Source organism: Pygocentrus nattereri, chromosome 12 (assembly GCF_015220715.1).
Source record: "Pygocentrus nattereri isolate fPygNat1 chromosome 12, fPygNat1.pri, whole genome shotgun sequence".
NCBI classification, from domain to species: Eukaryota; Metazoa; Chordata; class Actinopteri; order Characiformes; family Serrasalmidae; genus Pygocentrus; species Pygocentrus nattereri.
In genome coordinates this window covers 6698690-6721910 of record NC_051222.1, presented here as the reverse complement: position 1 = coordinate 6721910, position 23221 = coordinate 6698690, and the positions used below count along the sequence as shown (strand labels likewise).

General features: G+C 42.8%; 1 protein-coding gene and 1 non-coding gene across 2 annotated transcripts in view; both read right to left on the bottom strand.

Moving 5' to 3' along the window:
- Positions 1-11818: 11818 nt before the first annotated feature.
- LOC108441679 (Krueppel-like factor 7) overlaps positions 11819-23221 on the bottom strand; it is a 50055-nt gene continuing 38652 nt past the window's right edge. Inside the window, exons 3-4 of the mRNA XM_017721332.2 lie at positions 15969-16092; positions 11819-13041 (exon numbers count right to left, since the gene is read on the bottom strand). Coding sequence (XP_017576821.1) covers positions 12990-13041; positions 15969-16092 — 176 coding nt within the window. The 3' untranslated portion in view covers positions 11819-12989. The remainder of the gene's footprint in view (positions 13042-15968; positions 16093-23221) is intronic.
- Positions 14743-14933, bottom strand: LOC119264885. The gene has a single exon (XR_005131276.1). It is a non-coding gene; the product is annotated as a U2 spliceosomal RNA (small nuclear RNA).

Sequence of the window (23221 nt, the reverse complement as noted above, 5' to 3'; positions counted from 1 at the left end):
GTACTGGAGAAGAGAGTCCGGCTTATAGTCGAACCTCGGATCCAGGAGGAACAGTGCGGGTTCCGCCCTGGTCGTGGAACACTGGACCAACTCTTCACCCTCTCCAGGATTCTGGAGGGTTCATGGGAGTTTGCCCAACCAGTCCACATGTGCTTTGTGGATCTGGAGAAGGCATTCGACTGTGTTCCCCGGGGTATTCCGTGGGAGGTGCTTCGGGAGTACGGGGTACATGGCTCTTTGCTACGAGCCATTCAGGCCCTGTACAAACAAAGCAGGAGTTTGGTTCGCATGGCCGGCAGTAAGTCAGACTCGTTCCCAGTGAGAGTTGGACTCCGTCAGGGCTGCCCTTTGTCACCGATTCTATTCATAATTTTTATGGATAGAATTTCTAGGCGCAGTCAAGGGATGGAGGGCGTCCGGTTTGGTGACCTCAGGGTCACATCGCTGCTGTTTGCAGATGATGTGGTCCTATTGGGGACATCAGGCCGCGAACTTCAGCTTTCGCTGGATCGGTTTGCAGCCGAGTGTGAAGCGGCTGGGATGAGAATCAGTACCTCTAAATCCGAGACCATGGTTCTCAGGCGGAAAAGGGTGGAGAGCCCTCTCTGGGTCGGGGATAGGCTCTTGCCTCAAGTGGAGGAGTTCAAGTATCTCGGGGTCTTGTTCACGAGTGATGGTACAAGGGAGCGGGAGATTGACAGGCGGATTGGTGCTGGGTCAGCAGTGATGCGGGCTCTTTACCGGTCTGTTGTGGTAAAGAAAGAGCTGAGCCATAATGCAAGGCTCTCGATTTACCGGTCGATCTACGTTCCCACCCTCACCTATGGTCATGAGCTTTGGGTAATGACCCAAAGAATAAGATTGCGAATACAAGCGGCCGAAATGAGTTTCCTCCGCAGGGTGTCTGGACTCTCCCTTAGAGATAGGGTGAGAAGTTCAGTCATCCGGGAGGGACTCGGAGTAGAGCCGCTGCTTCTTCACGTCGAGAGGAGCCAGCTGAGGTGGTTCGGGCATCTGGTTAGGATGCCTCCTGGACGCCTCCCTCGGGAGGTGTCACAGGCGAGTCCACCTGGGAGGAGACCCCGGGGAAGACCCAGGACACGCTGGCGCGACTATATCGCCCAGCTGGCCTGGGAGCGCCTCGGAATCCCCCTTGGAGAGCTGGTGGAAGTGGCTGGGGAAAGGGAGGTCTGGGCTTCATTGCTTAGGATGCTGCCCCCGCAATCCGAACCCCAGAGAAGCGGAAGATAATGGATGGATGGATGGATGGATGGATGAATTAATAGTATATCAGATGCAATTATGCGTTGTAGCTGAAGATCACTATGCATTTTAAGAATACTAAAATGTTTCCTCATTTAGTTTTAGGTTTTACATTTAAACCAAGGGCTGCAAATAATGAAATTTATCAAATACAAACTGAAAATAAAGACAGAAGCACATTATTGCAATATTACAGTAGATTTCATTTCTATCTAAACTTCAACCCAAAACATTCAATTCCATTTTCCATTTCTATCAATGCAGATCATTATAATAGAGTAAGTTGAGAAGAACTGGTGGTATTGGTGAGTGGCCATAACAGAGCTACACTATATGTCTAAAACGTATAGATCGGCTCATCCAACATTCCTGTCCTCTCTTCAGATGGCTCTACACTAGCTGTTGGAACGTTGGGGCCGGTCGTGGGCTGGAGGATACGGAACCAGCCCTGTGGCTGGAAGTTTGCAGGTTCAATCCCCAACACTGACAGTCCATGACTGAGGTGTCCTTGAGCAAGACACCTAACCCCCAACTGCTCCCTGGGTGCTGTGGATAGGCTGGGCATGTGTGCTCACTGCCCCCTACTGTGTGTGTGTGGTGTTTCACTTCATGGATGGGTTAAATGCAGAGGTGGGATTTAAAAAGTATGACTTAACTTATTGCTATGAGAGTTTGATTGCATTTAGCCACAATGGTGTTAGAGAGGTCAGGTAGTCAGGTTGTATTTTTAGCCGTGCATCACAAATGCAAATCCAGCTCACCCCACAGGTACTGGATTTGCTCCATCACTCCAGGGAAAAAGTACTTATATTTCTCATCCTTTCTACAGTGTTGCAGCGTTACAGTGTCAAACGGAAATTTTGCAATGTCAGCTTTAGCCTGCAGATGGCAGCCTCACACAGATTTTAAAGCAGCCATCTAACTGTACATAGATTACAGCACATACCATAACAGCACTTAAAAACACTTAAATTTACTGTCTGTGTTGCTTCTGCACAAAGTAAGATCATTTATCTGCGTTATATTCATACTAAACACAAACACCATATGATTAAATTGATAAACTCAAAATACATGACTGATTTATGCATGTGATAAAATTATGATTAAAACAATTGACTTCAAAATAAAATATGCATATTAAAAAAGATGAGACTGCAATGAGACTGTTTTCACTTAAATGAAATCCTTCCCCCCCCCCAACCCCCCCCCCCCCCATTGAATGATATACTGTTTGTTTGTAATTATTTTCTTCACTTTTTTGCTCTAATTTTACACTAAAGAAAACATTTCAATTTAAAAGCAGTGTACTTTGTTATAGCTGTGAGAGTGGGCAAAATAGGCGTCATCAGACAGTATTTATTATGTTATTTCCAACTTCTCTCATCATGCAGTCATGTTCCTGACACTATTCGTTTGCTGCATCCATGAAATGCTTGCTGCATGCTTCGGTGTAGAGCTTCTCTCCGGTTTTCACTACTTTCAGAGCATGTAAATGCGTTTTTCACTTCTCATCAATACAGTGCGCCGCTACCCCAAGGTAATTATGGTTAGTCAATGACATCAAGTCTCCAGTGAGAGCAACAGTTGTTGCCAGTTCCAACAATTGTAACCTTTCCTTTCTTACCCTAAAGAATAAAGATGAAAATTATAACATGTGGGTAAGTCTATTTTCAGGTTATGATAGAATTTCACCAACCTAATTTTGGGTTCAGACAAAATATTGTCAGGCTATTGTCAGCTATAGGCAGAATTTTATTGGGCTACCATCAGGTTCAGTACAGTCAGGGCATGAATTTGGGTGTAGACCATTTTTTCAATGGGCTACAATGAGGGTAGGATCACATATTGTTGGGATACAATCAAGTTCAGACAGAATTGTGTCAGACTACAGTTGGATTCGCGTATACTTTTATTGGGTTACAGATGGCTTCTGACAGGGTTTTGCTAGGCTGCCTTCAGGTTCAGACAGATTTTAGTCAGGCACATTTAGACACAGTTTTGTTGGGCTACAGTAAAGTTCAGACAAAATTTTGGTAGGCTACAGATGCAGTTGGCTTTAATTCGAATTTTTCGGACTACCTTTGGATCCAGATAGAATGTTGTTCTAGTACTCACTCTCAGACAGAATTTTTTTGGGTAAAAGTCATGTTTGGGCAACAATTCTACCAAGAAGAGTGGGCCAAAGCTCCTTCTTAGCACTGTTGTTGCTGCTGCTAAAGGTGGCACAACCAGGCATTAAGGTTAGGAGGCAATAACTATTTCACACCAGTGATATGAGTAATACAAAACTATTTTTCCACCAATTGTTGAAAGGCTCGTTTAAAACCTGTGCTCTGTAGGAGGACAAGAAACCGTTTAGGGGGGCAAATACTTTTTCACAGCACTGTAAAGTGACATTTTTTGAAATACCAACAAAATTTTGTTGAGCCACATTTGGGTTTAGACAGAATTGTGTTCTCTGACAGTAACATTTAGACTGAATTTTGTCAGACAACAGTCAGGGGATATAGTCAGGTGATAGTCATTTTTGAATGGCTAGAGTGAGAGCAGGGCAGAATTTTCTTGGGTTCCAGTCACGTTCTGATTCTCCGGGTTGCAGGTAGGGTCAGTTTGGACCTGGGCAGAGAATGTTATTAGGCTGTATTTGGGTTTATGTTTAAATTTCAGGGTCTACCCTTCAAAACCCATCACTCAACCAACAGTAGACAGGTGATTGTTCTTTGGTATAGGAAAGAGAACCTTTATAATAAAAACAAAAAAATATATGGGGAAATGAATGCAGACAAAATTTTTAGAGAGAAATTTGAGAGACTTTCTCTCTGCATTTTTACTTTTACGTTCTAGTATCTTATTGTAATATTGTTACAATAATGAAATGTGTTACTTTAGCACAGGCATACGTGAACATGTTGAAAGGATTACATATGCATGTCTCATTAAGATGAATCAGATCTGTTCTCCTGCAAGAGTAAAGATTTAGAAGATGTTTTTAATTGGGACGTAGAACACCAGAACAGCACTGTGTGTCAGAAAGGCAAACCTTTTGCTTTTGTTCACCTTAATGATCTGAGAGCTCAGTGAATAGGAAAGCAAATGGAAGAATATGTAATATTCAAGTCACATAGGACCCCTCAAATAAAGGACTAATTCAATTAGCATAGAGAAGAACCCAAGTCCATTGTCTTGATGAATTTGGGTTTAAACAGACTTGATATGGTCTGTCAGACCCCATTAGAAAGCAGCAATGAGACTGAGAGAGAGAGAGAGAGAGAGAGAGAGAGAGAGAGAGAGACAGACAGAGAGAGAGAGAGAGAGAGAGAGAGAGAGAGAGAGAGAGAGAGAGAGAGAGAGACAGAGAGAGAGAGAGAGAGAGAGAGAGAGAGAGAGAGAGAGAGGAGGGGTGAGAGAGAGAGACAGAGAGAGAGAGAGAGAGAGAGAGAGAGAGAGGAGGGGTGAGAGAGAGAGAGAGAGAGAGAGAGAGAGAGAGTGGTGCTACTTGGTAAAAAGTCTGTCATCATCCGTGTCTGCAAATGCAGCTCTTTTGAAAGTAGGACCATTTGGTTTTAGAAATTCTGAAGTCAACTATAATCATGATTCCAATTTTCACAAGTAATCTGGAATTCAGATTTCAAATGACCTGTGAAACGAGAGTCAATTCCAGACAATTTTATCAATTCTGGACTCCAGAAAACAAGACATAAGTCCATTTCACACATTCTGAAGTTCAGAAGTCAGCTACAATTGTGATTCCAATTTTCACAAGTAATCTGGAATTCAGATTTCAAATGACCTGTGAAACGAGAGTCAATTCCAGACAATTTTATCAATTCTTGACTCAAGAAACCAAGACATAAGTCCATTTCACACATGCATTTTTACATTTAACATTACTTAAATAAGTGAACATGGATAGAAATTACAGTTGAAATGCTGGTAGAATTGACACAGCAATTTACCTGACACTGTATAATTCACAAGAAATTACTTGTAAATCATACGTGACCAGAAGCTGATACATGTCCTAGAAAACACAACAGAGTTTCTGAGATAATGTTTTTATACCAGAGACTACTTTTTGTACGAGATTCTAGTAGCATATACGGCCATATCTACCCCATAAGCATGAAATTCTGCCACTGTATAGAAGTGATGCAGCATGACCCTCAAAACGTGCCATAAGACCCCAATATGCGCTTAAACTTACTGCAGCTCATCATGCAAACTGTGCCCACTTAATGCTCACTTGTTCAAAAGGTACAGTGAAACTATGGAACTGTTAACAAGTTCGAGACAAAACAGAAAATGTAAGTTCAAGGTTGAAGAAGTAGTGACGTGAACAACATCCTACAGGGGTGCTATCTTAATACATTTAATACATTAATTCAGGTGTTTTGAGTTAATTCAAGTAACTGTAGCCTGAGTGGCTGATCACCACTCAAGAACACTTGTCAAGCTTGTGAAAGGCGGTCAGTGCTCTTGTGAAGCAATTAAGTCCTTCATTTAAAATGCAGATAAGACTCTTTTCTTGGATCAACATGCAGAGGACTCGATGTATTCCCAGCAACCTGGATGGTGACAACTTTCAGCCTTCGAGGAACAAAACCCGAAAGCCTCTCCACATTCCACACAGTAATTCAACGAAGACGGCAAACTGGATATTTGGACCAAACTCTTAACATCTAGGCCTAGCGTAGTTAAAGAACACTCAAAGTCTGTGATGTTCATGTTATTTTACATGTATTCATGCTTTTGGTTTTAGCATGTTTTGTTTAGATCATCTAAACTCATAGCTTTAGATCTTTCCATGCACTCTCTCCTGTCCTAACAAATGTCCACGATGTCTTAGCTTTACCCCACCACCAGCGTTGTGATAAGGCTAAGTTCATTCTCACTGTGCTGCGCTCAGCCACTGTCTTTGCTGTAGCTTGGGCTAGATCAAAGGGTCAGCTGGGCAGACCACCCGTGAGCGCCACATTTTATGATTTGTTTATATATCTGAGACTGATATATACAATTATGAGACTGAGCAATTAATAAGACTAATATTTATGGGGCATAGTGTAGCAAAAACCCTACAAATATGTAATCTCCACCCATTTTTTTCTAAAATCTACCTATAGTTTGTGCCGCCCTCCCTCAAATGTATATGCACGAGGAAGAACAGAACATGCTGCAGTTTACCATGCATATGGCCAAAAAACACATATTTAGTCTTAGTCTTATGCGCCAGTTTTGTAGCTAACACATGTCTTATTTGCAACCGAAACTTTAACCAAACTTAAACATTACTATGTGGAATGGAGTTCAAATCGTTGAAGCTGACTCTCGATTCCAGGAAACTGAGAATGCCTCTTTTTCGGATGAACTCCCACTCGCAGTGGAAAGCAAAGAATCCTCAGAAACGAATCCCATATTCAATGTGCCTCCATGACTGGTGATTTTTGCCTGGAAAACAGCTAGACAGCTAGAAATCATAGGCCTCAAACCATGTCACCCTGTGAAGGTTAACACGAATTGGAAATCCTAATGCAAATTCCCCTCCTACGGTGAGGCATTTCTGAGCGAGACTTGCTCTCGTGAGACATGGGGGGGACTCTGAACTCTGTGAAACAACTTCTAGTTACTGTTATTTTTCACCACAGTGACGTAGCCAATAAATTCGAAGACCTTTGTCCAAAGTTAAAGGTCAACATCTTTGCTAGGAGCACATTTCAAGCTTTGAAGCATATGCCACCTTTTCTGAAGATGTGATTGATTCCTCAGCCAGCTCCTTGTTCCCGGTCAGTAGGAAATGACCCTACATCCCTCCATTCAAGTACTTTCTTTCTGGATAATTGGCGCTCCTGTTTGAGGCAATTGTAGTTTCAGAAATGCACAGCTGTAACATTTGAAAGGATTCATTCACACCTAAAGTGACGCAGACACAATGCATCACGTCCATATAATTGCAAACTGAAAGACAATAAGCCCGGCTGATAGAAGGCAACGAGTGGCAAGATGAGGGTGCCCGTTTCAATTATGTACATTAGTTATAGATGAGCAACCTTTGGGGAAGACCCCATACAGGAGGCATTTGCAGGATTAATATAGTGTGGAAGACCATTTTCTTGCACGTAATTGCACCTTAATTATCCATTAGTTATTGAATTAGCCTTTTGTCTGTTTGTCTCGAGCAAAGGGCTTGGCAGGGTAGTCACCTACTTGGCTATCAAGAGAGAGAGAGAGAGAGAGAGAGAGAGAGAGAGAGAGAGAGAGAATTGCATGAAGATCATCAGCTTGTAATTAAGCTCCAAATTGCTACAAGGCAGCCATCAGCTTACTCAGTGTATCAACTACAGCGCTCCACTTTTCTCTATCTGATTGCACATTGAAACAGTGCTAGTTCTGCTGCCGAGTTTCCATTACAGAACTACTGGTAACAATTTATACACAACTTAAAGAGGGACTTCGTAACACGTGGAAGTATTAAAAGAAGTATTCATAACAAAAATGAATATTTATGAACAGGTTATTCCAGTAATCACAAGATGTTTTGAGAATAAATGAATTAGGACATTGTACTGACATCTGAATACTCAATAATAGAACTTTTATGGGAAGTTTTATGGGAGATTTTGATGCCCTTAACTTTAGCGATATATTTTCCATTATATATATATATATTCTCAGCTCAGCACTGCAGTAACACTGTAGTCCATTGTTAGCCCCCTTTTACCCTGTTCTTCAGTGGTCAGGACCCCCATGGACCCTCACAGAGCAGGTACTATTCGGATGGTGGATCATTCTCAGGTGGTGTGTTAATGTATGTTGTGCTGGTCTGAGTGGATCAGACACAGCAGTGCTGCTGGAGTTTTTAAACACCTCAGTGTCCCTGCTGGACTGAGAATAGACCACCAACCAAAAATATCCAGCCAACGGCGTCCTGTGGGCAGCGTCCTGTGACCACTATTGAAGGACTAGAGGATGACCAACACAAACTGTGCAGCAGCAGATGAGCTGTCGTCTCTGACTTTACATCTACAAGGTGGACCGACAAGGTAGGAGTGTCTAATAGAATGGACAGTGAGTGGACACAGTGTTTAAACCTCCAGCAGCACTGCTGTGTCTGATCCACTCGCACCAGCACAACACACACTCACACACACCAGTCAGTGTTACCCAAATAACAAAGTAACAGAGAAACAGATGGACTACAGTCTGTAATTGTAGAACTACAAAGGGCACCTATATGGTAAGGAGAGCTGTACATGATGAAGTGCTCAGTTAATCTATGTATATATACTTGGGTAGAATATCAAAATGAAATGTACTCCAAGGTTTTTTTTCCAGTTATTATGCTATATTACATAATGGAAATGATGAACATTTTTTATGAAGAAGACTTTAGCCACATCCATTTGGTAGAAATTCTCATCCAGAGTTACTTACAGTTTGATTAATTTTTACACAGGTTGGCAGCAGTAGTGTTAGGAGTCTTGCCCAAGGACCCATACTGGTATAGCGAAGGGTGGTTACCCGGGCAGAGAAGGGAACCCCAGTCTACAGCATGGTAGACGGCGGTGTTATCCACTACACTATACCAACCATACTATTCCCATCACCATGCCCATTGCTAACAGATGTATAGTAATATTTATCTCCACAAAGAAACCCTAGTGGTAGAGTGGATCATACTAAAGAGCTCAGGAAATTTAACTGTCATAAGATGACACCTTTGCCACAAATCAGTTTGTGAAACATCCCCCCCACAGTGAGCTGCGCTGTACAATTACTGAACTAATACTACTCCTTATTTCAGAAAGATTAAAAATCGGAATGCTCAGCCAGGCAGAACTTTCCAAACGAATAAAAGAACACGAGGCGACTCTCATAAGATTCTACCATTTATTACACATGATGACATTCTTAAATAAAATCGCTTCACTCAACAGTTCTTGCATAGATATATTACAATACCAATTTAAAAAAGAATTACGAAACAAACCAGTAACAAAAATAAACTCTTCTTTTTCTCTTTTCCTTAATAAAGAACATTGTCATACTAACATCGTATAATACAAATAAGATTTGGAAATGCTTTTTACAGCAAAGAAAGCACAACTTAAAGGAATAAAGAGAGAGAGAGAGAGACAAAGAGAGACTGAGGTGGGCGAGAAAGTGGGAGAGAGAGCATATCACTGCAAAAAGACATGAATTTACAGGAAGAACTTGGGAGAAGTTTGTAAATAGGAAAATGAACCTCAGTGCAACGTCGTGTGTGGTTTCATGATCAAACTCTTTCGGCGTCACCTCCTCCAGCTGACAACCTTCAGTGCAACACTGAGCAGCAAACATGAATGGATAGATGGTGAGAAACCAACCAGAGTTGTTTGTGTTTGAGTTCAGCCCAAGTTGATGCTATGTGGATATGAATCAGAGTTCAGGTCCAAGAACATTCCAAGCTCTGGAAACTGAAGCAAGAGGTGTTGGAGGTGTAGCGAGTGCGTCTATACATACGAGGATCTATGCAAAAATGGCACCAAGACCCATCGTTTTTCTTGAAGAGCTTGTGAGTGAATGTAAAATGATATGAGTGAGACAGGATGATGCTTCATATGTAGCACAAGACATAATAGAAGAGCATTTATGGACATTTTGAATCTGGTTCTACAGAAGAGGATATGGAGAGTGGTGAATGCACACCGACCGTGTGGATGGTGAACAATGGGTGGAGGTCTGTTATGTTTTAGAGCTGCTTTAAAACGTCCCTGAAATCTTGCACTATAAGTTAGAAGGATGTTTCTAGGCTTTTCTGCTGCCTGCTGGGTTTTCTATCCAAGCTTCAAAGCTCTACAGTACATGATAAAAGAAACCAAGCTTACATAAACCTTGAAACCTTACATGTGCACTATGAAGATGCCTTCTACTGACACCCATGTAACATGAGCTTGTAATTTAGAACTGTATGTCCCTGTTAATGTTAAAAATCTGAAATATTGATTACAATCCATTAAAGTCCTCATGTTTGTAGCTGCACTCTGTAATATCTCAGAGGAGCTGAATGTGTTGTAGTCTTCAGTAGTTTCCTAAAGGTAGGGGACTGGCAGGACATCGAGGCTTTGTCATTTTTTATTGAAGCTAACGTGGCCTGGGGATGGTTGTGAGTGGGGAGGGTTGTAGGTAAGCTGACACCCAGCTACATGGGTGAAATTGACTGTGTCGCGCAGTAGCGATAAGACCTTCTCAGTCAGCAGAAGTTCAACGTGCCACTCCCCACCACCTCCACCCCCTGGGGTGCTTCGTTCCACCTCATTGAAGGACTGACCAGGACGGCTCACTGCCAGGAGAGCCCAACTCCTGTCTTGTTACCAGTACGGTCCTGCTGTCAGATGGCTCCAGCATTAGTTCACGTCAGGCAAGCGAGTGAAAAGGGCATGGTACATGATCCTGACAGATGACCAGACAGCAGGAGATTGGGCCTAAATATCACACACTGGTGTGGTGCCTTCTTTGTTTAGGAAGTTGGCATGGGGGTCCGTTTGTTATTGTCAGTTTGCTTCTGAATTCTGGGTTCATCTACTGCCTCTAGGTCAGTAATCATATACTAAAAATTAATACTAAAGCTCACTGCTTTCATTTTTTCATCCTTAAAAGTCTGTTATCCCCACTGGTAGCAAAGGTATGATGGAATTTTATATTCATTATTTTTCATGTGTGGCTCATTGAAATAAGCAGAGAAGCTGGAATTTTTGATCATTTCTGTTTTTTGTGATCGTATTTTTTTGACTGTCATCACCATAGTCTTGTTTTGTAGGATGAAAAAAAATATCTGTGGACTGGAAAAACAAACGTCAATATAGAATGTAAATCTAATGCAAATGTGATGTATTGTGTAGATTTACTGCTTTACTAGCATCTAAATAGTAAAACAACAGCAAAATGAAAGTAAAACTTGGCTTCTATGGGTTAATCCATGCACTTACATACTAAATGATGGACGATGTTTGATGACTAGAGTAGTTCCTTCTTTTGTTGATGGTCTATCATTGAGAATGCAGAACCCATGCAAAGTTTATGGCGCTGGCCCAAGCTACACTTCCTTAGAAGTGCTGAAACCCTCTCAGGTGTCATCTCTGGATTGTTAGCTGTCAAATCGCACACTACATGAAATGGGTATTAGAAGCTAAAAATGAACCTGTGGTCATGGCCTCGAAGCTTGAAATGATATGCCATACACAAAACATGAATAGTGACCAGCTATTCTGACCTAAATGATGGCTCATGACAGCCTAAAACATTTAAGGTGGCCTGCCAACACACTGTTCACGGAAGCCATCGCAAACGCTCATATCTCTCTTACATTCATCATAAATGTCACACAAAACCCAGACGATAACCATTCAACGTCAATAAAAAAACCCAGTGGAATTTACGAGGATATCAGAAAATGATCTTGCGATATTTACAAAACACAGCCGTTCTGACTTTTTCTAGCAGTGTTGTTTTGATGTACACTATGCACAACTAAAAAGACGTTTCAAAGCTCACTGACAAACAATGCTGCTTTTTTTTCATCACTGCATGCTAGTCCTGGACAGCCTGAAGAAATATATCAAGCTGTGTGGGGGGAAAAAATGCTGGGGAGCGTAAATAGCGCCGGGGGACGCTCAAGACGTGTGCAAGAACAAATTTGCTTTTTTTTTTTTTTTTTTTTATCCTTCACAAGTATTAAAGTAGGCTTTCATTCCAAGAATTAAGCCGATTTCAAATGCTGTCTGTGTGCAGAATCCTTAACTCTTCATTGCACTTGTGCAAATAGCAACCGTTCTTTCGTTGTGCACATCAACAGGACGAAAGCAAAGAACGCATTTTTCATTTGTAGGAAAGGTCCAAAAGTGTCGCTGCGCAGCTGTTGGTTGGCGGGGAGGGACATTTGAGAGAGGGAGAGTTGTCCATATTTGTAGAAGGGGAGATGTCTTTTGTTCCACCGCTTCAAATCAGTTCACTGTGCACAACATAATGATACAGGAGATCCCATCTGCTCACCTTTCGCTTTCTAAATTCACACTTTTGATCCCAACAATGGACTGAGGAAGCAAACGGTTGGCCCAAAAAGACAGAACGAAAATAGTACTGTTAGTCAACGAATGGAACCATCCTTCAGAACACGGCATTTCAGAATCATTGTTCAAAGTTCCCATTTGTGTTAATTGCAATATACAATAGATACGATACGTTCCCATGTTATGCATTGGTGTCAGAAGTAGGCTGTAGCCATGTTGACTCATGACAAAGTGCATACAAGGTTTTGTAGTCAATGCTGCTAGAAAATTTGGTATTGAGTCCGAACTGAAGGGAACTGGACTTCATTACTGCTGCTCTGCATGGCTGAAGTGGTATATGTTCCTTCCACCGTATAATTGGCTCTTATTGGGCTAGTCAAGGTCGTGTCAATTCTCCAAACCTGGACCACAAGGTCCAGGCAAATCAGTGTGACTCACACAGGATGGTCCAAGTCATCTGGCCTAACCATTCCAGCCCGCGCTCCTGCTGCGGGTGTTTGGGTATATCCAGCATATTCAATCATGCCTTCTGTATGCATCCTTCAGGGTCTTCTGCTGGAGTGACAGGCAGACAGACCTGTGCCTCTTCCCCTATGCACTCTCTCTCTCTCTCTCTCTCCCTCTCTCTCCAAATTCCCATTTTCGCTTCCTCTCCCTTGCTTTCGAGCCAGCTCCTCCTCTTTAAATATGCCTTTTCATGTGCAGTGCCAAGTGGTCCGACCGCGAGAAGCACCTGTAGGAGGGAAAAAAAAACAGAGCATGAAGAATCAAGGCAGTTGACGAGCCACTCGACATGGTGCTTTCTGAAAGATTAAAGGAATAGGTCATGCATTATTTACCCTAAAATGCTAATGTCAGTATTAAATGATGAAAGCTAGTTGGCAGCTAATGGCGATTAGCTAATTAGGAAATATGCTCGCTTTTTTTTTTTATGTGATATCATATTTAGCATTTTTGGGCATGGTCCTTGAGGATGCTGCTTCCACCACTGAGTACCTACAGCATTCTTTATATTTTTATATAGTATACTTTATCATACCAAGTCCCCTGCACCACTAATGCAGCACATATTGAACTAAATTAGAGATTTATTATATCAGAGATTTTATATCTAATATTTATAAATATGTGAGGTGACTGAGTTGCAGTGCTCAGAAAGGAGCTGTAGATATTCTTTTGGCAAAGTTCGACAGATGGTGACTCGAGACACTGCCAGGAGGCATCAAACCAGCTGGTCCAATTCCACTCGCCCCTCCCAAGACAGGGGGTCCGGACATGGGCAGGACGGATTATGGCTCGGCCTGAGGGCCAGTCTACAGGTTATGTGTCTCACTGTGCTGTATTTAAGGCTAGATTCAGGCAGGGAGTCTCTGTATGCTGCTGTCGCCCAGCACACACACAAACATGCACACAACATTCATTCTTATGGTAATCTGGGCCTCCCTCGACAGCAGCAGAGTAGATACCCAAAGGTGTCCGAAAAGGCAGAATAGGCAGGGAGGGAGGAGCACTGCTGGGAAACAGACACTCCAAGCCTAAAATGCATGAAGGACTTATTTACATCAAAGGAGGGATGAGGTGAGATTCCCTTCAGAGCTGCTGGTCAATATCAGGAGACAGTCTGATTTTCCAGCAAGAGCATTAAGCTAAATTAAACTAACCCTCCAACCCATGACTGAAAAAAATGTTTCCTTTTCCTCGACCATATCAACTGAATCGCATTATCTGTGCGACGTTGCATAATAAAATATACGTAATAATTACTGTGGTTATCAACTGTGTTCTTATCCTTGTGTCTTCACTATTTGTGGTAGTGCCACAGTTCAGTGTAATATTGACTTTAATCAGATGAACCAGCCGTTTTTAAACTCAATTCTCCCTGAAGTGCTAGCTATCTAACCTGCTATGTAAGCGTCCAATATCACATAGTACGTGTGAATTTAATTGATGAAAAGCTGCTCAAAGAAAAACGAGTAGCTCCGAAATAGTAACTTTACAGGAGAGGGCAAAAAATGCTCTTCCCTTTCAGTGGAAGATAATTTAATTCCAGGCGATTTTAGAGCATTTCTATTATGTAGATTAAATTATGTAGAAAATATGTAGAATCTAAACTCCTTGCACGGCGATAACATGCTTCTTCTGTTAGAAAACAGCCAAGCCTGGCATCTATTCTGTTGAATATTTGGTGGATAGCATTAACTGTTTGGTGCTGTTTATCATCACTGATGATAAAAAGAGGCATCTTTAATTTTTTATATTAAGTGACCCTTATTAGTCCCACGACGGGGAAACTTTACATCCGTGAAGCGAAACTCCACATACACACTAGTCTTGCACAAGGACACCTCAGTCTGTCAGCTATGGGGGATCAAACCGGCCACCTTCTGGTCACAAGGCCGGTTCCCTAACCTTCAGCCCATGACTGCCCCCAAAGAGGTGGTACGCCGTTCCCGGAGGTACTACAATACCAGGTCGATGCGAGGCATGGACGGAGCAAGCCCCTCTTCCATCTCCCTGTTCTGAAAATCAGTTTAATATGTAGTCCTCATTTAGAGGATTTATCAGATGTTAAATTGATAAGAACAGGTACTACACTTGATCTTAGCACATATTTTTCTAAATTATTTGTGAAAATTTCATGATGATTGGACCAATAGAAATGCTCCTAAACTGCTTGGAATAAAACTGAAAATAAAGAACGTTTTTACCTGCTGCTATAAATATACCATGATGCACTTACTTTCTTTGAACAGGTAAGATAGATGGTAAATGCTTGCAGTTTGCTCACATTACTTTAAATCAGCAGTAGCTGGCGACAAAACCATTCTTCCCGCATGATTGACAGCATATTCAGCCCTCACAGACTCCTGGCTATAGAAGCTTCCTATGGCTAGGGCAGCACTTTCCCCCAACTTTACTTTCTCCCCAGTTCAGTCATGGCCAGTTCCACCCACTGGCTAAGTGTCCCACAGAAAACACAACCAAGTTGAGAGGCGAGCCGCTGCATCATTTCGAACTGAAGCAAGTGCAGATTAGATAGCTCAGCACACTTGGAGGAGAACACTAATTGCCAATTGCCACATCATCTAACATGCCTGTGTTGGCTAGCAGTTAGTCTAATAAAGGCTAAGATGCTATGCTCTCACATTAGTGACTGCTTAGTCATTAAAATGCCTCATACCTCATATGAGGTTTGAGGGTGTGTAGAAATTCATACACGAGATCCTTTAGCTTTACACACTGTAACCTGCAGAAATGAAGCCTTCACTATGTCAGAAACGTGCAGTGAACACAGTAAACATGAAGCAGTAAGAAGACGTGTTGAACTCTGCTTTGTCTTCTTCAGTAAGAACGATTGAACATGTTTCTATGGAATAAGATGTGTATGATTTGGAAAAGTGGAAACATCTTTGTGGTGTTTTTGTTCTGCAGGGGGTTCTGATCCCTCCCATTTCACAGCTCATCAGCGATGTACCATCAATTTCCATTCCTTTTACAGGGCCTCCAGAAAAAAAAGCCTACATTTACCGATTGCTGCCAAAAAATAAAAGCTGAATAAACCTGTGTTTGTGAGGATTTCATGTAACCGGAGTGAAAACACAGAGGCATTAATACACGAATACCTCAGTTGTCTGATAATGAACTTAACATTGATCTCACCTGTCGCAGTGGGCGCACTTGAAGGGCTTGGCGCCGGTGTGTTTGCGGTAGTGTCTCGTCAACTCGTCGCTCCGAGCGAACCGCCATTCGCAGCCTTCCCACGAGCACTTGTAGGGCTTCTCACCTGAGGCACAGACGAACACACACACATGCCAGATTGTCACACCAACTTCTGCCTTGAGGGAGGCCGACGGCAGTAACTTTCTAATTCATTTGTGTTGGAGTTGATTAGCCCGTCTGAGCGGTGCGCCGACACAATTGGAGTTTATGAAATACACGATCGTCATTAGGCAGCACAGCTGTCGCACCAAACAAACTCACACCCAGCCATGAGCGTTCCCCCCATTTCAGCAGATGGGGGGGAAACGCACTTTCGCTTCCAACTCCGCATTTCCCTCCGTGGAAGGCACTCCGGTCTGAGTACTTGTGTGCGTCTGTTAGTGTGTGTGTGTCTGCGCTGGCTTGTTTATCTGCTTAGTAAAATGTATAAATGGGGGGTGCGGAGCTTATTTGGGTGGTGGCAGAGGCGATCATTAGCGCAGTAATGATGCTTAATGGGGAGGAACTTCATATTTACTGTCAGCCAGATGCCTCTGTCTCTACCATTAGCCACATCCACAAATCTTCCCAACAAGGCCAGCTTATTTCAGGAGAGAGGGAGCCTTTAAAACACATTTAAATGCTGATTTCTTCACTCGTTTGTGCATGTTAGTCCTCTCTTACCTATCCTGTCATTGCCAGTATCTTCTTTGGCTTTGTCTTTGTCTCCTGTTAAAATCTGCCCCAGAGTAGTCATGATGTGCACACGTCCTTGCTGGTCATAGTAAAATGGATCAGCACGTTGAATCGGAGCTTACCGTGTTTTACCACGTTTCCTATCACTGCGTAAAACATGCACTGTGCCAGTTTCTGAGCAAACACATGGAACTGAATTCACGTTGCTATGAAAACTGATGATTTGTGTCATTAAAAGAAGCAATAAAAGGCCACTGATCTGTGAAGTATATACATATTTAAATGTTTGCTGATTAAAACAGCAGGTTGTGACTTTGTTATATGACAATTCTTACATATTAAAGTAATTGAGAAAACAGCCTTGAGAAGTCATGTTGCTAAATTAGTAGAATAGATTAAAATTGCTTTGAAGAAAAAAAAAGATTACTGCTACCAATATAAAGGTAATGCAGTCTAAGGTATTAATAGGGAGTTGCTACGGTAACAGCCTCTACTCTACTGGGAAAGTTTGAAAATATACCTTGATCTTAAACATTAGTGTGAGCATTTGATTGTATTCAGCCAAAAGAGCTTTAGTAAGGTCATATATTGATGTTGGATGGTTAATTCTGGATCACAAACTCAATATACCCAATATAACGCATATCATCCCCAAGATATCGAATGGAGCTCCAACGCTCCAGAGAATGCAGTTCTGCATTCTTGCATTCCTGCTTGACAGCCCAATACCTATGGGCTTTATTTCCTTCTATCCACAGCTTGGCACTGGGCTTCATGGTCTGTGCACCTGCTCCAGAGTGCCCCACTCTTTTACCACTGCTTTTCTATGGAGATTATACAAGCTGCTTGTGCACAACTGAACACCTGTACCAGCAACGTGTGAACCTCAGCTGAAGTAGCTGAATTCCCAAATTAGAAAGGTTGTCTGGACATTTTTAGACACACAGTGCATGAAAGGTTGGAAACACCGAACGCTGTAACACTACAGGAAACTTCTGCTATAACTGTAACCCTTTCATGAAGGTTGATGGACTTGTTCTACCTGGTTCTCCGAAGACCAAGAGCCAGTCGAAACTTCTGTTTGTGTAAGTAACTCGAGTAAGTCAGTAAGCACTTAATGGATGTAGCAGTTTTGTCGTCCAGATACCCACGCCAGTACGTTGGTATGGGGAAATGCGCTGAAAACAATTTCAGCCACTTTAATTAAAAGTAATGTACAGCAGCAAGTATGATCACATCCACTGAGTGATCGCATTTGTTCCTGAAACCATATTTGATTGCTGCGGTTTGCAGAGTGAATGCGCGGAAAGCCAGGCTTTTTCAACACCGCCTCCAAAGCGCACACACACACACACACACACACACACACACAACACACAGCAGGTTTAGACCTGCACCCACCATGGCCACAACACCAAGCAATTATAAGTCAGGCAGGCAGGGATGCTGGAGTCGGTCACCTAGCAACCAGGCGCGAGCGTAAGACGGGAGGCGGCAGTGCAGCCGGTTGAATCTGGAACCAGCCAATTATGGCTCGCGCTGCCAAGGGAGGATGCAGTTGCCTGGCAACCGCAGCAGCACATACTATGTGTGTGTGTGTGTGTGTGTGTGTGTGTGTGTGTGTGTGTGAGAGAGAGAGAGTTTGCGAGGACAGCGGTGTAAGGAGGAGGCTGTAAGTTGACACCGATGCCATGCACAAGCAAACACTTCCCCAATTACAGCCTACTGTTCAGCGGAGATGCACGCATGCTTGGCAACAGACCACCACTACCCCACAACCCCCCTGACTTGCTCAAACTCACACACACACACACACACACACACACACACACACACAATTTGAGCAGCCTCACAGGTGCCTGAAACACAGTTAATTACATTTCCCAGCTAAAGCCGAGGCAGGCAGAGTGGTTATAATTTGCTATATAGAAGGAAAAAGGCTTTTTCTGCCCATCACCACCACAGCTCCCCAAATCAAGATTCATTAGAATGGGCCTGAGAGCCGGAGACTAAGCAGAGAAGTCTGACCTGCTGCCACCTCTCACTCAATCTCCCTTCTCCTGAGATGTAGGCACACCCTTTCTTATTATTAAGTACCTTTCATGAAGCATGGAACCTGTACATCAAATAAAAAAATGCAAATGCGGTATTTACACTGCACCTGCTGGCCAAAGCAAGAAGAAGGCTGCAGATGTTCGAGGCGTATATGTGTAACAATACATTATAACATCATAAAAGCAAAGCACAACTGTGACAACGTGCATCATAAAGATGTGACGATAAATCCTGGAGCATGGACTCCAGAGAGCCTCACCTGCATGTCCCACACACCCTCCTGCTGAGGTCGGTGCCTGCATGGACTTTTAACTAGAACTACTCGCTCATAAATAGAGTTCGCCCACTGAGCTCTTTACAAATTTATACTAGTATGTCATCATGAAAGGTTTCCAAGAGTAGCCAGTGGGTTTCATGGACTTTCATTCTCACTCTGCTATGCTTCTAACAGTAGTAACTGGTTAGCCCCTTAACAAGCTACGGGCCCAAGGCTTTACTCCACACTTCTATACCCTAAGAACAGCTCTATTAGTTTGCGTTGACATCCTTGTAGTTACTGAATAATAAGCCTTTCTATGAAATTAAGATTAAGGCTTCAATCTAAATGACATTCATTGTCAATTCTTTATTCTTCTGTCATATTTATTTATTTATTTTTTACCAATTCAAACATATCCAATTCCACTCACTAGTTAGCACTCCCCAGTCACGCGATACCATCAGTGCTGAGAGGGTGAAAGCTAGCACAGGCTTATTCCGAGTCCTGTGAACCTCCACTGCATCTTTTCGGACTGCTCCTAATGCAATGTCATTGGACAGCTGATCGCACTTGGAGGAAAGCGCCAAGCGGCAGTTCTATCACCAGAGCTAACAGATGCTTGCGCTGACCAACATCAAGCTGGGGGGGTTTGGGGACCCATCCTACGAACCTAGAGAGCACAGTCAATTGCTCTCTCTTGGACCTCCAACCACGGATGACTAGCAACACCAGGGACTGAACTCGTGACCTCCCCTTCTTTAATTGTATTGCTCTTGTTGTGTTATTACTTTGCAATCTGGCTCCTATTTTGAGTTTTGGTTTCTTTCCAGACCTGTCCAGGGTGTATCCTGCCTTCCGCCCGAAGACTGCTGGGATAGGCTCCAGCATCCCCCCACAACCCTGACGGAGAAGTGGCTTAGAAAATGGATGGATGGATGGTTGCTTTCCAGATTTCTTCCTCTTAGTCTTAGGGACTTTTTCCTTGACACTGGCAACCTCAGCTAGCTCACTTGGGACTTGGACTTGACTTTTTGCAAAGTTGCACCATATAAATTATACTGAATTGAAGTGAAACTGGACATTTCATTAATTATGCAGTCTAATTTTATCTGAACACCAAAGGTTTTAAGCAACAATCACCAATCAGTCAACTCACTACAGCGTTTCTCCTGCTTCCCAGCTCTAACGTCAGTAGTAGAGTGTGAAAAGTTCTACACTCACAGGCCACTTTATTAGAAATCTCTTCTTGCTAGCTCCACTTTACAGGTGTACGGTTAGAGACCACAGCTCACCTGTTCTGGCATAATTCATGTGAGCCATTCTCTAGCCCTCCAGCTATTGATCACTACTTTTTGCAAACAACTTTTTCTAGTTTTAATACTAAAGAGAACGATGTACAGTGATAGCACACACAAATGAATGCTCTCCCCATCCAAACTCCCTCCCTCCCACCCAACCACCCTCAGTTGGAAAGCTGACACAACAAAGTTAACCTAGAAACAAAAGATAAACATCATAAATCAAAGAAACCTAGTATATCCATCCATACATATACAGATACACCCATCTATGCCTACATACCCCCACCGACACATGTATAAACAAAAAAAATACTGGAGTAGAGACAGTGAAGGCATATAGAGATCGACCTGGTATCCTGTCCTAGCATGCATTACAGTTCAGGCACTATATCCCTTATTTACCATCTTCAAACTCTCATGTATTAAGCAGTTCACTGATGAAAGTGGCCAAATGTTCCCATATTTAGATTGTTGGAACCTTAACGTCGTGTATTCTAGCATGGGCAATACATGAGAGGGCATCCAACTATGAATCTGAACTATCAGATTTTTTGTAACCAGCACTCATTATGGTGCCTTGTTTCTCATCGAGCTGTAGATCTGAATCATCATTAAGAAGAATTGGTTATAAGCTCTGATTGGTTAAGGGCGATGGATTAATATTGAAACAGTGGCCAGATCTGGCCCAGCCATCTTTCACACATCATCTAATCACACCTGTTTCACTGCATATCAGACAAGTTGGTTAAACTAAAAAAAACCTGTGAGAATTTGGTTCCTGGTCAAGTTTGATGTTGCACATGTAAAAATATCTGTTCAATTGCTTGTTAACACAAAGAGCTAAACAGCCAATCACACGGCCGCAACTCAGTGCATTTAGGCATGTAGAGGTGGTCAAGACGACTTGCTGAAGTGCAGACCGAGCATCAGAACGGGGAAGAAAGGGGATTTAAGGGGCTTTGAAAGTGGCGTTGTTGTTGGTGCCAGACGGGCTGGTCTGAGTATTTCAGAAACTGCTGATCTGCTGGGATTTTCACACACAACCATCTCTAGGGTTCACAGAGAACGGTCCGAAAAAGAGGAAATATCCAGTGAGCGGTCAGTTGTGTGGACGAAAATGCCTTTTTGATGTGAGAGGTCAGAGGAGAATGGGCAGACTGGTTCCAGATGATAGAAAGACAACAGGAACTCAAATAACCAACCAAAATCTCTGAGGAACGTTTCCATCACATTGTTGAAAGTCTGCTACGAAGAATTAAGGCAGTTCTGAAGGCAAAAGGGGGTCCAAGCTTTTACTCGCAAAGTGGCCAGTGAGTGTAGCTAGTAATGGTCCTGTAGTCAGAAACTGACCATGAATAAAGTAGATCAACTCAGCCTCAATAAATGGCCAATAAGAAGGTGCTTCTAATAAAGTGGACATAGAATGAAGCTCCACAAGGAAATGTGAGCGGTTTGAATCTAACTATCAATCGCAAGACACTTATCCAGATGATTCTGACCCTGTAAGCATGTGACGAATGTTGTGTTTCCAAAGAATCCTAGCCACGGTCTGCTAAGCGGTGTTAGGGAACTGACGGGAATGTGCAAGCATGCACGCACGCACGCTCCTTCACGTCTCATTCCACCTTGCCCATCCATCACACAGCACTTACTCACTCTGCAGACAGCAGTCTGACGGCAGGCTGAGCGCTGCTGGATGGAGATTGAATGTGCAGAGAGTTACGGCCTACTCCGGAAGCTTGTGACGGAGTGCTGTTGCAACCTTGGAAAAACGTTCACCCCGGAAGGGACTAGGTGCATTGCCATGGTGACGCAAAAACTGAGATGTTAATCATGTGGCTTTTAAGCCCGTTGGTGAAGTGAGATATTTAATAGTGTCAACAAAATGCAAGAGAACAGCTAACGGTATCTCCGCTCAGCCCATGCTCTCAGACAAAACTGTACAATCGCTGTTACTAGGGTGGAAACCTCAGGGCCACATCTTCAGTACCTTTAGTTAGGGAACCTAATTGCACTACGTTCCACTGTAGTTGTATCTTTTAATGTTGTATTGACTCCATCCATTTCATCCATCCATCTATTTCATTTTATTTTTAAGCAATAAAAAGGCATCAATATGCAAACCTCCCCCAGAGATGTTAATATAGAGTACTTGTAAAATCGTTTTAAGTACTCAATTGGACCTTAAAGACCATGTGGAACCTTGGGGGTAACCATGGGGCACTAAAACTGACCTGGGCACTGCCCTTTCTGATGACAGTATTCTCACCAAGTTCAAATATCTTGCATGTAGGCTCTGAAAGATGATGAGATAAAGTTATCACAGATCTTACAGATTAGCACCGATTATTTAAATGTCTTGCTTTTTATTCTTTTATTATGCTTATATTAAAATATTTGATTATACACTGATCAGGCATAACGTTATGAGCGCCTGTGCTCATTGTTAATAACTCCTTTGTAGTTCTACAATTACAGACTGTAGTCCATCTGTTACCCTGCTCTTCAGTGGTCAGGACCCCATGGACCCACACAGAGCAGGTAATATTTGGGTCATTCTTAGGACTGTATGTGTTGTGCTGGTGCGAGTGGATCAGACCCAGCAGTGCTGCTGGAGTTTTTAAACACTGTGTCCACTCACTGTCCACTCTATTAGACACTCCTACCTTGTCGGTCCACCTTGTAGATGTAAAGCGCAACACACACTAACACACCACCACCACGTCAGTGTTACTGCAGTGCTGAGAATGACCCACCACCCAAATAGTACCTGCTCTGTGAGGGTCCATGGGGGTCCTGACCACTGAAGAACAGGGTAACAGAATATCAGAGAAACAGATGGACTACAGTCTGTAACTGTAGAACTAATAAAAACTATGATGGAAGAAATAATCTGTCAAAAG